Source organism: Motacilla alba, chromosome 1A (assembly GCF_015832195.1).
Source record: "Motacilla alba alba isolate MOTALB_02 chromosome 1A, Motacilla_alba_V1.0_pri, whole genome shotgun sequence".
NCBI lineage: Eukaryota > Metazoa > Chordata > Aves > Passeriformes > Motacillidae > Motacilla > Motacilla alba.
This window is the reverse complement of record NC_052031.1, coordinates 8988388-9003858: the sequence shown is the minus strand read 5'-3', so window position 1 is coordinate 9003858 and position 15471 is coordinate 8988388. Positions and strand designations below refer to the sequence as shown.

The 15471-nt window shown below is 36.2% G+C and overlaps 1 protein-coding gene across 5 annotated transcripts in view; it reads right to left on the bottom strand.

Moving 5' to 3' along the window:
- The window catches only part of SEMA3A (semaphorin 3A), a 322842-nt gene that overhangs the window by 106062 nt on the left and 201309 nt on the right, over nt 1–15471 (bottom strand). For all 5 annotated transcript variants that reach the window (XM_038153363.1, XM_038153364.1, XM_038153362.1 and 2 more), the window contains 2 exons: nt 11493–11650; nt 8763–8825 (listed from right to left, as the gene is read on the bottom strand). In XM_038153363.1, the coding sequence (XP_038009291.1) occupies nt 8763–8825; nt 11493–11650 (221 nt within the window). The remainder of the gene's footprint in view (nt 1–8762; nt 8826–11492; nt 11651–15471) is intronic.

Below are 15471 nucleotides of genomic sequence, written 5' to 3'. Positions count from 1 at the left end.
GATGAGGGCTGATAAGACAAAATTTTTGGTTGCGTAGTTCAGATGTATACTTGTGTACAGATATACACTGTGCTCCCAGTTATCTTTCCAAGTAAGTTATGCCTGTTATCTGTCTGATTTTTTGATATGACAAGAGTTCTTGAGAATATTTAAAGTGTATAATTTACTCAAGTTGCAGGATGTCTGCATGAATTTAAACCATTAAAGCATTGAGACAAGAAAAGAGAAGAAAGCAGATGATTAAAAAAGCCAGCAAAAAAAAAAAAAAAAAAGGCAGATATATCCTGATTCCTTCAAGCCACAAAACTGCAAAACTGCAAGCCATATTAGCAAACAGTTGTACTGTCAGCACACTTGTACAGCAGATGGAAAGCTTCTCTGGTTCTGCCTTTGTCAAAGTGAAGGCAAAACACAAAATGTCTCCCTGCCTCTCTACCTACCCACCTGCAAATCTGGGTCACCACTGGTTTTTGGTCATTTGGCCCAGGGGTCACCAGCAAAGCTGAGCATTGAGGTACCTGAGCTGGGTAGGATATTCCCTAGGGTCCATCCTGAAACCAATCTTAATCCAGAAGCCATTAAAAGAAGTCATTAGAAGCCATGCTTTGTAGATGCCTCCCTTGACACATCAGACCTCTAAACCTTTGTCATTAGCACTAACCATTTGACCCAGTGATCTTTGGAAGTAAAATTTTTACAACTTTTTCTGCATTCAGTATGTTCAAACTACAAGACATGGATCAAGCCCTGAAATTTTTGTTCAGAAGATGCATATAATAAATTTTCCAGACCTGTGAACAGCTAGAGGGATGCCAAGAAAAGGCTTCAGCACAGAATACCTGATTTAATGACTATGTCATATTTTTTTACATCTGGTTAATGCACAGTTAACAAGACAACCCAAAGTCCTCTGTGGATGCAGTCCAGCAAATAAGTGGATTTTTGGGTTTTGCAGGCGCAGAATGACTGTTGCACGTGAAACCTTTCCATAAGTTCTAGCAAGCTTCTTTTATTTTGAATTGTTATGTTTTTCAGCAGTATGTACTTCCTACAATACAGGATAAATTTATTTAAGGAACAGAAGAGTATTTTAGAAATAACTCAGAATATTGGGAAGCTTTGAGGTCAAGCAGAAGCCAGTTATTTTCTGACCATAACTTTTAAAAATCTCTTTTGTTCTATGGAGTAAACTTGCCCCACAATATGAGCACAGCTTTATTAGCAAAGAAATGAACAATAATGTTGGGTTTCAGCTCAGGCAGTCTCACCAAGCCCAGCAGCAATTGAAGTTGCAACCACAGCCTAGATCTAAGGAGTCTCTCTCATCTATCTCGTCCATCTGGGTGGAGTAATCACCTGTCTCCTGGAGAAATCAGATTACACCCCTCCTTTCCGAATTGGATCAACACCTGCTAATTGGGTGGAGTATTTCAGACAAACGGGTTACCAAGCCTGTTACAGGCACGTAAGGTACTGAGGTTTCTGATCAGTCAGCTTGCCTTTTTCTTTTTTTTTTTTTTTTCTTTCCTTAGCACAGTACAGACATATCCTCTAATGACTTCCACTCACAGCCACCTCAGATAAGTACACTCCAAACTTGTGTGTTGAAAGTGAAGGTGAAGCCATGAAGTGTTGAAATGAAGCAAAAGGCTGTGGCATCTCCAAGGGGCAGTTGCTTAGCAGTGTGTATGACTGTAAATAAATACACTATGTAAGCTACTCTAGGAGGTTGCACGTGTCTTACTGTGGTAAGCTGGAAATTTCTGTGGGGATATTAAACTGCCTTGACACCACAGAGAGATGCTGAACCAGAGAAACCTTAAGTGACAGAAGCTTAAAATTCTCACTCAGTAAAAATTTGGCACCCAAGTGAAATTGCTGAAATGTGAATTTGTTGAATAGTTTTGGTGGTTTTTTTTTTTTTCTCTGTCTATATATATATATATATATATATTTATGATGCATGTATAGTAACCGAAAGTCTTTGGAAAATGTCAATCCAAAAGGAATTACCTAAAGGAATAAGAGATAATTAGATTATTTCAAATAACAGAGATTCCACTATTCAGTCAGAAGAAGAATAAATAATCAAAAAAAGTAAGAGAAAAAATAGCATATTATTTAAAGGTTATTTAAATAACTTTCCCTTTAGTTCTCTGAACTGCTACAGAAGAAAAAAAGATAATATTTTAACTTCTGTGCAGCAGGGAGAAATTTAGTAGACGTAATTGTGATATATGTAAGCAAGAGAACTACAGAAAAAATTTAGTGGCCTAAATTAAGTTCTATAGTGACTACATCTTGCATATATAGGAACTGTGATATGTGCTTTTTCAGAGCAAACCTATCCTTAATTTTAAAATTAACTTTTATTGAAACAATAGATAATCAAAAAGAAAATAGACATAGCATGAAGCAAATTTAAGAAAAAAAAAAAAGTGACTGGCACCAAAGAAAAGGCTTTTCTTTAACTTCATGAGCTTCAAACTGAAGCCCTGAAACAAAACAGGGACAGAACATATCTATCATTTCTACCAGTCATCCAGTTAATGTGTTTTTCTGGAGAGAAATGTATGAAGAGTAAATTTACTCTGTCCATCTTGGGGTGCAGTAAATCATAACATGGAATTACCCAACAGCACTTTGAAATAGCAATAGCTGGAAACCCAGCCATAAATAATTCTCAGACTTAGCCAAGGCCAAATGAGGGCTCATGAGGAACACACTGATAGAAAATTAAACCCCATAACTTTGGGAAGATTTTTTTCTTTCATTTCTCCTTTACTTTCCCTTTTCTAACTCTGTATTTCAAAAGCAACAAAGAAAACATTTCTGCAAGACTGCATTAAATGTGCTGAATATTAAATTTCCTTCAGAAGCAAATTTCTATAGTCACACCTATAACAGAAAAATGAACCCAAAATTGGAAAATTAGCTTTCTCCTTGATCTATATCAATTTTTTCCCATACTGAAAGACTTAAATGACTTCCCATGATACATAAATGGGTAAAATATGAAAATATGAACAACTGCCAACTTAATTCTTCCTCTGTACAAGGACACAAGTTATTACCTTACAGTAACTGATTTTCCTTGGTCAATTCATAGAAAGAAATATATGCAAATGCCTAATGAAGACAAGCTGTAGGATCAACAACTGAAATATGCCATAAATGAGGCTTTATGCTGGTGTGTTGTGGGGGTCCATCCAAGAACTGGAGCTGGCACAACCAGAAGTTCTGGGGGTGACAGGTCTGCTTAAGAGCTCCACAGGACTGTGAAAGATTCCAATATCCTGAACTCTTTTTTTACCAAGCCCAGGTGACCTCTGAGTAAAGTGATTGTTGGTTTTGAGGGGTTTTTCCCCCCCATCTTTCTCTTTGGTCTGTAGTCTATGCACAGAAGTCTTCCAAAGCAGCAGTATTACAGCTGCACACTGCTTACAAATGTCTCACTCTCTCATCTCCCAAATGGTAAGGAATGCTTTGGTAAGAAATTGTGTCCACATTAGAAAACCTTGTGTCCACAAGAGGAAGGGATGAGCAGCCCTCAAGCTGAAAAGCCCAGCATACTAACTGGGACAGTTGAGAGTAAGAATGGATATAATCCAGCACTATTTATCTTACACGTAACAAAGAATACTTTTCTTCTTGTAGTAGGTCGTACTGAGAATAAATTCTGTCCCCAAACTCATTTGAGACCTGTTGTTTTGGATTTTTACTCATTTTCCTCCCATTCCCAGGGGACATTCACCTTTCTCTTTTGCCCAGGCTGGGTGGGTATCCTAGGTCTTTAGGCATTGGTAAAGAATTTTACTGCTGTGCTGGAGACAGGAAGCCAGAAAGGAAAAAGGGATGGCAATGAAGGTTGGTGGGAGAAAAGCTGGAAATTGGCTGTAGATGTCCTCCAAAGGAAGAACCCTGACAGAAAGGAATGAACTTCTCCTTGGCACACCCAAAGGGCCAGAGGTAATTTGACTGGAAAAATTGTGCCTGTCATCTGAATTTAGAAACATGCTTTCTAGATCCAGCCAGCATTTTATATTTAATTTTCAGAGTCCCTCTTCAGATCTTTGTTTACAATAACAGATGAAAAGAATTACTTTTGCTTTCTGCCTCTATGTTCTTCTATTTTCCCTAAGGCAACAACAGTAATAAAATGAGTTAAAGGGACTCGTGTTCAATTATAGCCAACTATGTTTTTTCCAAAGTATCACCAGATATGGCTGAGGGACACTTGTTGAGTCACTTTTTACTTTCTGGGTTCTTTTGTTTTTTCTGTCTTTCTTTCCAAATTAAATCATTGCACATTGATGGATCCATAAGCCTACAGATCAATCCCCTGCCTTCCTATATTTTAGGGAGGGGATGGAAAACTTTAAAGACACCATAAACTAAGATCACATACAAACATTTTGGCTTTAAATATTACCGTAACAAATGAGATGGTGCATTAAATTACTGTCATGTGATTCTATTTGCATGAACAATAAATTTAATAATCAAGTGCTGGCCATACTTGAATGCAAAGAAGCATGCACAGAATATGGCTTTGTCATAAAATATGTGTAAAGAGCCTTGCTGCTTTGTCACTGGAAATAGGTTTCTGATCTAAAGTGATTCCAAATTGCTGTCAAGAGAACTATTAAGTATAAAAAAGTTAAGCACAGTTGGAATCAGGTGAGAGATAATAACTAGGTAAAATTTAATTCCAATTAAATAGCTCAGGTAGATGCCTATCTCCTTTTATTATTATAATCCAGTCAGTGCTTACCCGCATGCAAATGTGTACACTGAATGTGGTACACTTCAGCTGTGTACACAGAAGTGTAACTCTTTCTGGACCTGGATGGAGTAACTCTATGTTCATGTGACAGAGCAGATGTAGAAGCTTGCTGGTACCCAGTAAAAGTAGTTGGCACTCTTTGTATCTGTTTGTACATCAGTGTGCATTTCTCACCAGAAACATCCAGGGAGAAGCTGATATCTCAGTGTACAAAGTGCGTGTCTGTCATTGTGCAGCTTGTCCTATGTGACTTTGTTAAAGCACCTACCGAAACTTTATACATTTATACATGTCAAGGCCAGAAGGGAGGGTTTCAACAATTTAATTTGACCTGGAATCTTTAAAAGTGGCTATATAAATTGGATAGTCAAATTGCACTTGAAAGTAACATCCTAAGGTGCCTTTCAGAAACACATTTTTTAAGCTTTCAGGTAATAGAAACCTATTGTACCCTTTAATAGGAATTTCTCTGATTAATTGTGTAATTTGTGAACTACTGCTACAGTGCAAATCTAATGCAGAGATTTATGGACTAAACAGCCAAAGCAGCCAAAACTTTCAAAGCAATGACAAATTAACAGTTTAAGGACTAAATGAGGTTTCCAGTCAGGAACTTATCCTTGCACTATGCCTACCTGTAAAACTAGTGTTTCTGATAAATTTTGTAAACCACCAAGCTCTGCTTTGCTGGTTTATGATATCCCAGGAATGTCAAAATAGAATTGTAGCCACTTTTTTTTTTTCTTTTTCTGATAGTTACCTGTTACTTATCCCATATGTAATGCAGAGGTTGCCCTGTGTATTTGTAGGTGACTGTTGTATTTTTAAATGAAATACTGAGGCTCACTAGTGAGGAATATGACTAGCAGCATGACTGTTCTCTAAGTTTAGTATAAAAGCTGAGAATTATTCTGTAGAGACTTTGTCTTTGATCATTACCAAGGTCTGGCCAGGAATCATGAGAAATATTCACAGGACTAACAGAAACCAGAATAGATCAAATAAGAAATTGAAGTCCAGAATATCAAGAAATCCTCACAGAATTGCACATTTAGTTGAATTACGTAAGCAAATATCCTATTTATTATTTATAGCCTTTAATTTTTCATGAACAATGTTACTTCGGTGCTTGTGATACTCTATACTGAGGAAATGGAAATATATTGTAATACTAAGTACTTACACGGGTCAGTAATTACGATTTTATTGGAAAAAAATCTATATTTTAGCAGTTAACCTTTTTCAGAGAAGTCCTGCTTTAATAAGTATTGCATAGCTGGGGGGGGAGTCTTTCAGCAACTCTTCTCAGCTTACTCATATGGAAAAAAATCCAAAGCACACTTTAAAAGTTTTATCTACCTAAACACTGAGTACAGCTTAGGTAATTAACATATACTAAGTCCTTTAAAGACAGAAATTAAAATGACTGTTTAAGTAACAAAGGGGCAGCAGGAGAGCAGGAACAGGCCCCACTGGCTGCTCTCCTCAAATCCCGTGTGGATCATCCTGAGCCACGAACCTGCTGTGCTGAGACGGGCATGACTGACAGCATCAGGATAAGGAATCCCTCTGAAGGAGTGAAAACAACGCTGAATTACCTCTTCTAATTATGAGAGGAAATCTCAGAGGTCATAGCTGAGGTTAGCAGAGGGGCAGGGCCGGGGTTGTGCTGGTGCTGCAGCTGCTGCAGCGCACCTGGCCCATTAGTGGGGGTTGCATTTTCAGCACCGACGTACCCTGGAGATCAATAATTAAAAGGAGGGGTTTTTTTAAAAAAGACCTCAATGCAGAAGTATAGGCTGTCATGTAGAAAGTTTTGAACCATCAGAAGTGAGGAGTACATAATATCTTAGAAGTGGTACATGCTGAAAGCAGTATTATATCAAGTCTGGTTTATATATCACTTTATTTCTCCTCTTTTTCTCCTGTTCCCTCTAATGAGAGTTTGTTGAGTTATTTTTATGGCCTTTATATTTCACATTCCCAAGATACTGACAATGGCTTTAAGAAATAAATAAGAGAGGAAAAATAAGAAAATAAGATTTTTAAATTATCTGTAATTAGAGTTAAAGCAGTTGCATTAAATATGTTGCTTGTAATGCACTGGTTTTTTGGCATGGTAGCTGTAAATATTTAAAGACAATGTTCTGATCACATCAAGTTATGTGTTCTCTCTTCATAGTCACCTACATGTTTGTTTTATTTCTCACCTTCTCCTGTAGAGAACTGTAAAATTACCAAAAAAAAAAAAAACCAAAAAAATAACATTCCAAAAAAAGGCAAAACCACCCCAAACAACCTTACAGGATTTAATCTTACAGGATCTACTGTCAGGGTCACACACTGCAGTGCACAGTGGTGTGGGCTTCACCTACTCATGATCAGCAGGTGTAGCTGTCCTAGTATCACAGGAAGCAAAAGAATCAAGGTGAATAAAAGTTGCAGTATAAGCAGTCCTCTCAAGCTCACCACAGTCAGATGGGGACCTCTCAGCTTACTCCAGAATCTGTGTCTCTACAATTTTAAACAACTAAGCTGAATTAGAATCAGCTTAGTCAAATGTATAAAACATACTTTTTTTTACTATGGTGAATTTCTAAAAATAATTATTAAAAAAACCTAAGAATATACTTTCATGCTAGGTACTGAATCTCTTATTAGTTTTCTAAGTACTCAAGTCATGAAAAAAAATCTACTTAATGTAATATCATAATACTTCACATGAGATGTGAAGGTTACTTAATGTGAAGCAGGAAGGTTAGTTAATTTGCTCATATATTTAACACCAGTCCCTTTTTTTAACCTTGAATATTAGATATTCTAGGTGTCACCTTGCAAAGTACTCCTGGAAATTATTTGTGGACATGAGCAGAGATTACTTTAAATGCATTATTTCTGTGTAATGAGATAGCCTGGGTATCTGGCATTTCAGCTGTCCCATCACATATTTAGCTTAGCCCATATTTCTTACTTTTTACCCAATCCACCTCTACTGTTCCCAGATGGCATTTTTTGAAGGCAACTGTCCTCTATGGCCTAGGTAGAGACTGATGAGACTATTTTTATTATGACCTAGGAAATTATTCAAATGGAGCTCTCTAGAGGCATATGGTTGGCATTATGAATATTTTACAGAATCATCTCTGAAAATCAGGCCAATAGCATATACACACGGGGCCAAGTTCCACTCTCACTTATACCTTGGCAACCACGATGATTTCCCACTTGGCTTTGCTATGCAAGTATTTGTTTGGCTCATGGCAGGCATGTATTTTTTATCTGTTGCTCCCCCTTCTTCAGCCCTATTTCCCACACTGTTCCTATAAAGAAGACAGCTACTGTCAGTGTGGAATGATTGCTATTTGGGGGCTACTGGCTATGTCCCTCTTACCTCATAAATATAGGGAATACGATGTACACAGGAATGAGGGAAAACGTTCAGAAAATGATGCCTGGTGTAGCAGCGTCTTTCCTGAGGCACCAAAACTGATGCAGAATGTTTACACCACCTTGACCTCAATATTGCTATGAACTCCATGCAGGAAAAGGCTCTGGGGAACCCACTGGCTCCAGAGAGAAGCTACAAAGGGAAAGCACTTCTTGGAACTCCCTTGAGAACTGGGACATGGAGCAGGGCAAAAATGGGTCAAAACATTATGTACCTTCTCATCAGGAGATGAGTATGCAAGGGCTAATATTTCTCATTCTGGTATTTTTTCTTTCCTAGTGATTTTTTTTCTCTTTGGTATATAAATTTTATTTCATCTGTGTGATTTCCATTGGTAAATTGAAACCCTTGGTAATATGATAACCCTTCTACATAAGAGGACTGAGAAAACTCATGAGTGAACTTATGATCAGACGTGTGACCTTACAGAGTAGAAAAATACTTTAAGAATTAACACAGTAGGACATAATAAAATATTTACAATGTTTTATAAAATGAAAAAAAAATGCTAAAAAGATTTGTACTTACCACAATATCTTTTCCAGCCCACTTGCACTCATCCCTTCGGGAATGTGATACAGGCCAAACAATCTAAAGACAGAAAACAAAAATCACATTGTGTTATTTCATGCTTCAGCATTCACAAATTGCAGGCCAAATGCTTACAGAGTCCCTTTATCCAGTTTATATTCCCCCCATTCTTTTCCTTATTTCCTTTTCTTTCTTAAAATTTGACAACAAAGAAATGAAATATTGGGAGCAAAGCCAGGAATAATAGGTGTCATAGGAAAAACAATCTTGAAGTCTGCATTGTGAATTTCAGCTGTGAATCTCCAGATCCTAATGACAAGAGGGTTGATTCTCCATTGATTGAGTGTTCTTTGAATCTTTTAAATCTCACATAATGGAAATAGAATCTCACATTAGAGTCCCAGCATCAGAAATGTATCTGAACCAGTATCAGAAATGTTTGCCTCCTCAGTGTATCTAATAGTTCACTCTTTCGCTAGTTTGGTTAATTAAATAATAAAAAAGGAGTCATCGTATTTGACAAGTATTGCACCATCAAAACAGAATGTTTATGCTGTTTCTATAGAGCCACCCTAACACAACTAATCCTAAATCTGGGTTTTCTGTAGTGTTTGCTTAGCAGAAAATGGATCTCACCTCATACAGAGAAAATCCAGAGACCCTCACAGTCAATTATTCATGTTTCTTTGAAAAGCTTTTAGGAATTACATATAGAATAAAACATGATCTTCCCATAAAATGCCAGGCTATTCATTTGGGAGCCTCAGATAATGCAATATGAATGGCCTTAAGTCTGGATTACAGTCTTGGTGTTCAATATAGTTTGTTAATAGAAAGCAAAAGGCAAAATATTAAAAAAAAAAAAAAAAGATGGACTGCAGATGACTGAAGGGGTCAAAGTAAATATTGTAGATGATATTTGAAAATACAGTTTGCAATATTTTTATATCCAAAATTTTCTTAATGAAATCCAAACAGCAATTGAACATACTAAGTCTATAAAATAAGGCTGAAAATTTTATGAGCACATTCTCTCTCAGAGGATTCCCACTACTTCCTGTTGCTATTCTCAGCTTAAAATGTGAAGAGATGTGAAAATTTAAATTTACTAGGTTGAAAAACATTAACCAAACTTCTCAGATATCCCAAAAGGACCGGTTCAAGTTTAGTTCAAGTTTTGGGCAAAAAAATCGGAGTATTTTTCAAACCAGTGCATTTCAAGACAGATGTTCTTTCTCCTTGGTTTCACAGTAAAACCTTTTCCTCTAATTTGGTTTAAAAGACAGCTAAGTCAAACTGGTTCTAGTACATTGAAAAAATTGTCTTTTTGAGTTTTGATGTTGCCATCAGCATTTAGACAGAAACCTGAGGAGTTTTCTTAGGTGGCAGAAGCAACAATCAGTGAAGTTTGAGCTCAAGTGTAGCACTGGCTGTATTGTAATTTTGATTGAAGTGTCTTACATGACTCTCCTATCTATAATAAACAGATCCCCAAACTCTTAAAGCCTTTTGTGTATTCTTAAATCTAGTCTAAATTCTCTAAGTTTGTTGCTAACATACGTTTCCATGTTACTGACAGCAGTTCTTTATTTAATCTATCACTATTTGTATATAAAGTCAAACAGTGTTCTAAAAGTATCTGAATATGTAAGCATGTAAAATACAATCACTCCCATTCTACAGAACTGTTTTCTGCAATGGAAACACCTTCTTTCCTTTAATTATTCCAGATGTTTTGCACATTAAGCTATCGATCCCTCAGAGAATCCAAATAAATAGCTAGTTTCCTTTATAGCTGCTCTAAAGAGAATAGAAAAGAAAATACTCAGTTTTCCTTTTATCCTCTTATCCTTAGAGAATACAAATGAATAGCCTGTCTTCCCTCTGAACAGAAAACACAAGGTATTTATTGCTATCATCTTAGGAAGCTAATAGTCAAATGGCCAAAAGGTCAGGAACACTAAGAAAAAAAAATAATCCCTGGGTATTGAAGCAATATATCTCTCATAAAAGGGTACTCTCTGGATTTTAAAATGTGCCATCAAAATACTTAATATAACAAATCAAACATCCATCTCATTGTTTACCTTCTTGGCATTTTGTCTTACTAAAATAAAGGAAAACTTAATTATTTATTTGGACTCCAACAGAAGAATGACATTAAACTGCTTGTCAGCTTTTAATTAGTCACTTTCCAACTTTCACTGGAAAATTACAATCTCCATCAAGAACAGCAATATTTTATGGAATAGTTCCTCCTTTATTAATACTGGAACTGTTTTGGTTCAAAAGCAGCAGAGCAGAATGCCTACAAGTGCTGAGTTAAGGAAGAAAAATCAACACTTGGACTCCCAAATAGCTTCTTTTATCTGCAGAAAAATACAGAGCAGTAAGGCCTTTCTGTTTAAACTGCCATAACACATGTTTGGCTTTTTTAGCAGTTGCCATGAAAGTATGTCTTGTTTGGGAAATAGCTGGATTATACACTTATCATTTACTTCTTTTTTTCTAGTCTTAAAAAAAATATTGTAGATTATGTAGTCAAAGGTCACAGGCTCATTATAAATTTCTTTTCATAGAGTCAGCAAATATTTTTGTCGTAACAGTACTCCTGACATCCAAACACTTACTATATAATTCCAACAGTGCACAATATAGTCTGAGCAATAACGAGTCTTTAACATTCAAAGTATATATTTACATTGTACAGAACATGAATGAATGTACCTTTTGATATTCCTTGATGTTAACCAGGTTGAAAGAAAATATGTGATCCTTTGCTCCAACATACAGCCGGCCACGTTCTTCGTCCAAGAGGAAAGTGTGGTAACTGGAGCTATTAGCTAGTCCATTGAAATTGATTACATTGTTGGATTCCAACATTTCTGTAAGATAAAGGTAATATTTTTGTTGTTATAATGGTCAATGGAAATAGAGACTTTTATTTTGACTTGTAAAAATATAATTTTAGGAATTTGTGCTTATGGTGAAGAAACAAGTAAAAGCATTATTTACCTGGACCCCTGAATGTTTTTATTTCAAGCACCCAAACTGCTTGTGAGATTCAGCTGTACAAAGAGGTCAAAACAACAGTGAAATCAATTAAAAACCTGTATGAGCTTTTAGGTGGTAAAATTCTATCCATGTAGCTCATCAACTGTGGGACAAAGTTCAATTTAGTTCAATCAATGAGATTTGCAAGGATAAACTTGGGGATAACTGGCTGATAACCACATCTAAACACAAAATCTATTTTCAGCAGAAAAAAAACATTTCATAAACATCAGTAAGTTAAGAGAAAAGGGATAAGAATGACTAGCTGATGAGATAAAATAACATGTAGCACCTATTCTTAAATGTATTATCTTCTGAGCTTTCTCACACAGGCAGCATGTTGTTCCCTTGCTTGGAACAATAATTTAACTAGAGAAAGTAACCTTGCTTGTCTTTAAACTCAAGAGTAATTTTCTAGTTCTGATATTCCTCACAGAGATTACATTTGCCATAGACATGATTTTTTTATGTACAAGGATCCACAGAATCATCATAGCTATTCAAACATTAACAAAATCATTTGCATTTTTCTGAAAAATACTTTTACCATAAATTCTGGACCATAACAGTATAAATCACTTTCTTTATGCCTATCTATATTCGTATCGGGACCAAAACCAAACCATCCCTACCATTTTAAGGCATGTCTCCACTAGTAAGTCATCAATAAGAAAGTTTCCTGGTGATGACAAATCTTACATGGTTCTAGCCCTGAACTTGTGAATTAAGAAGGCAAACATCCAGGTTTAGGAGCAGGAGCAGCTCCATTGATGGAGCCATGAAGACAGATGAGAAAGGGAGTGAATACATCAGGATCCCAAGGGATGACGGTCAGAGGGCATGTCTTGAGTTTCAGGTATGTAATGTTCACATCAATTCTGCCGCATGTGCAAGCCAGGGATGTATGTAACTCCTCTCAGACCACATGCCAAATGTCTGAATGTCCAGGATTCACCTAACAGTGCACCTACCTTCTATGGCTTTTCAGTTTTCACTAAGATCACTCCCATCTTCCTCCATTATTCCAACTGAGAAGTGAGTATAAGATATTATCCCATATACTGATAGAAATCAAGGAGAAACTGCTGTTAAAAGTTTCTGCCTAATTTTCAATTTATTTTCCTTCTTTTTAACTCATTCTTTCATATAAACAAGGAAGATGTCAGGTGGGGATTTTTTGGACCTAGGTAATAGTGATACTCATGATTTTTACAGAATTTCACACCTGCAGCTTTGTAGCTCTGCAGATGTTGAACCTATTTTTGATGTCCCTTATACCAGGTGGATTTTGAAGCAGTTTGAAACTCTGCAAGAACATTAGTAGGCAACATACTCAAGGAAGACAAACATTGTTAGTTGCATACCATTAAGATAGCTTTTAGATTTAGTATTCTTTGTATTTTTTCGGAAAAGCTCTCACTACCACCAAAAATAGTTAATTCATGTAGCAGTGTAGCAAAGCATCAGAGCAGACACCATACTTTGTTCCTTATTCTACACTTTTTGTCACTAAATATAACTATACATTTATGTCACAAATTGTACTGCTCAAGACTGAAGCTCACTTTTTAAAAATTATTTTTCTTTTAAATGTAACAATCAAATTACCTCAAGCAGTCTTGTCAAAATAATTCTTATGGCTTCCTGCCAAGTTCTAGAATTTGACTCTATTGTCCTCCAGTTCACTTATTTGCATTTTGTAAGAGACTTTACTAATTCTCTTTACTCTGTAATGACTGATTCAGATGTTGAATGTCGACTCGGTGAATAGTGAGTGATGTAGATGATTGATTGCTTAACTTGTCTTAAAACTCTCTCTTGGCTAGAAATGCTCTGCTGTCATCTGTATCTGATCATTTTTCTTATAATACAGCTGTCAAAAACCTTTGTAATTTTTTCATCTTTGTTGGTTTGAACTCATATATGTATGAGTCTGCCCTTTGTGACTGCAGCGTAAAGACAAGTGTCTGCTGAAGCCGATGCTAGACAAAGGTAAAACTGATAAAAATGAAAATGAGATCAGTTAGGCACCCAGCTACTTGGCTTAAAAGAAGCCTGATATGATTTTGCTAATGCAGAGTTCTAAATATTCACATCTACAGATGGTGATTGATGTTTTTTTTTTTCTTTCTAATATTCATGAAAAATGTGAGATCATAGCATTGGAGTCTAAGGTTTATTATGGCCAAGAGTAAATTACATCATCATCTTCACTGTTCGTAAGTCTCCACAGTAAAACTTAAAAGGACCAGGTGTGGTTGTGCAGGGAAATATATAATAAGCTTTTATTTCTTTTAATTTTCTGTGACTTTCAGAGCATGCAACCCAAACACTATCAACTTTTTTATGAATGTGCAATTTAAAGTCAAACTAAAAGCTAAATTCCAGTTCCTTCTCTAAGAATGGGACGTTTCTTCTAGGTTTTAATTCAGTATGTGTCATGTTGTAACATTACTGACTTTTGCAGATGACAACTGGATTTCCAGGGTCTGTTGCCCAAAAGATTAGGCCTAGACATATTCCAAGCAGTGTATTTTAAATCACATGACATCAGGTTTCTCCCTGTCAGGGATCAGGTTGAAAATATAGGCTGAGGAGAAAACTGTCATTTGTGTGTTGATGATTCTCAATCACTACTTATTTAGGTAGGTTTGAGCTACATCAAAAGTAGGAGGAGAAATCCTAAATCATTTTAGCAGTTCCTCTGCTGTTGATTCCAACTGATATATATTCATTCAGTGATGAATGTGGCTTTACAGGCCACCCTGGAAAAGGGTGTTGAAGAGCAAAGCAATGACATTTGCACAATCAATACAAATTAAGTATTCCACCTCCTCAAATTCATTAATTTTAAAGTGTTTACTATCCAGTGTCTTCAGTATCCAATGAGTATCTATTGCTGAGAGAAAGAGCAAAGACAAGGCTCAATCCCAGAAGGGCGCTGGCTTCCATCAATTCTACTAAGAGTCCATCACTCATGCTGGCAAGGTTAGTGGATGATCAGTGATAACATAAACCAAGATTTACAACAAAGATTGCATTGTAATGACAAGAGGAAATGATAAATGCATTCAATGAATCAATGAAATAAATACCATCTACTAGCATAGCCTAAATATTTTCCCTTTTTTTTCTTATAACTAAATGTTGGCTTAGCCATGTTCTATGCAGACAGGTAATGGCTGCCCATTCATAAAGTCTTTTTTTTTCCTTTTTTACTTCCTCTGTGATCTGTGCAGTTATTTTTATTGCACACATGTAACATTACTCCACCATTTCTTCAGTAATTTCCCAGAGAATTTCTTCAGTAATTGCCCTGAGATAATTTTCTCATTTCCTTTCGACACATCCTCAGCTGTAGTCACACCTGTACTTTGAACAGGAATGAATGAGCCCTATAGAGCTAACCACTGCACACTACAACTAGCATTGTCTGTGAAATGCTGTATGAGTAGATTTGAAGTGGGTGGTGGTATTTTGAAGGTAAAAGAGATGTCACTGATTTTGTTATTGGTGCTTCATTCCCACATTTATTAAGTGTTGCAGGTGACCAAAACTAACAATTTCAAATGCACCATACCTTAAACAATAATCAGATTATAATGAATGTGATGATCACTGAAACCAGATGGAGATTGAATTTCTCAGGGTT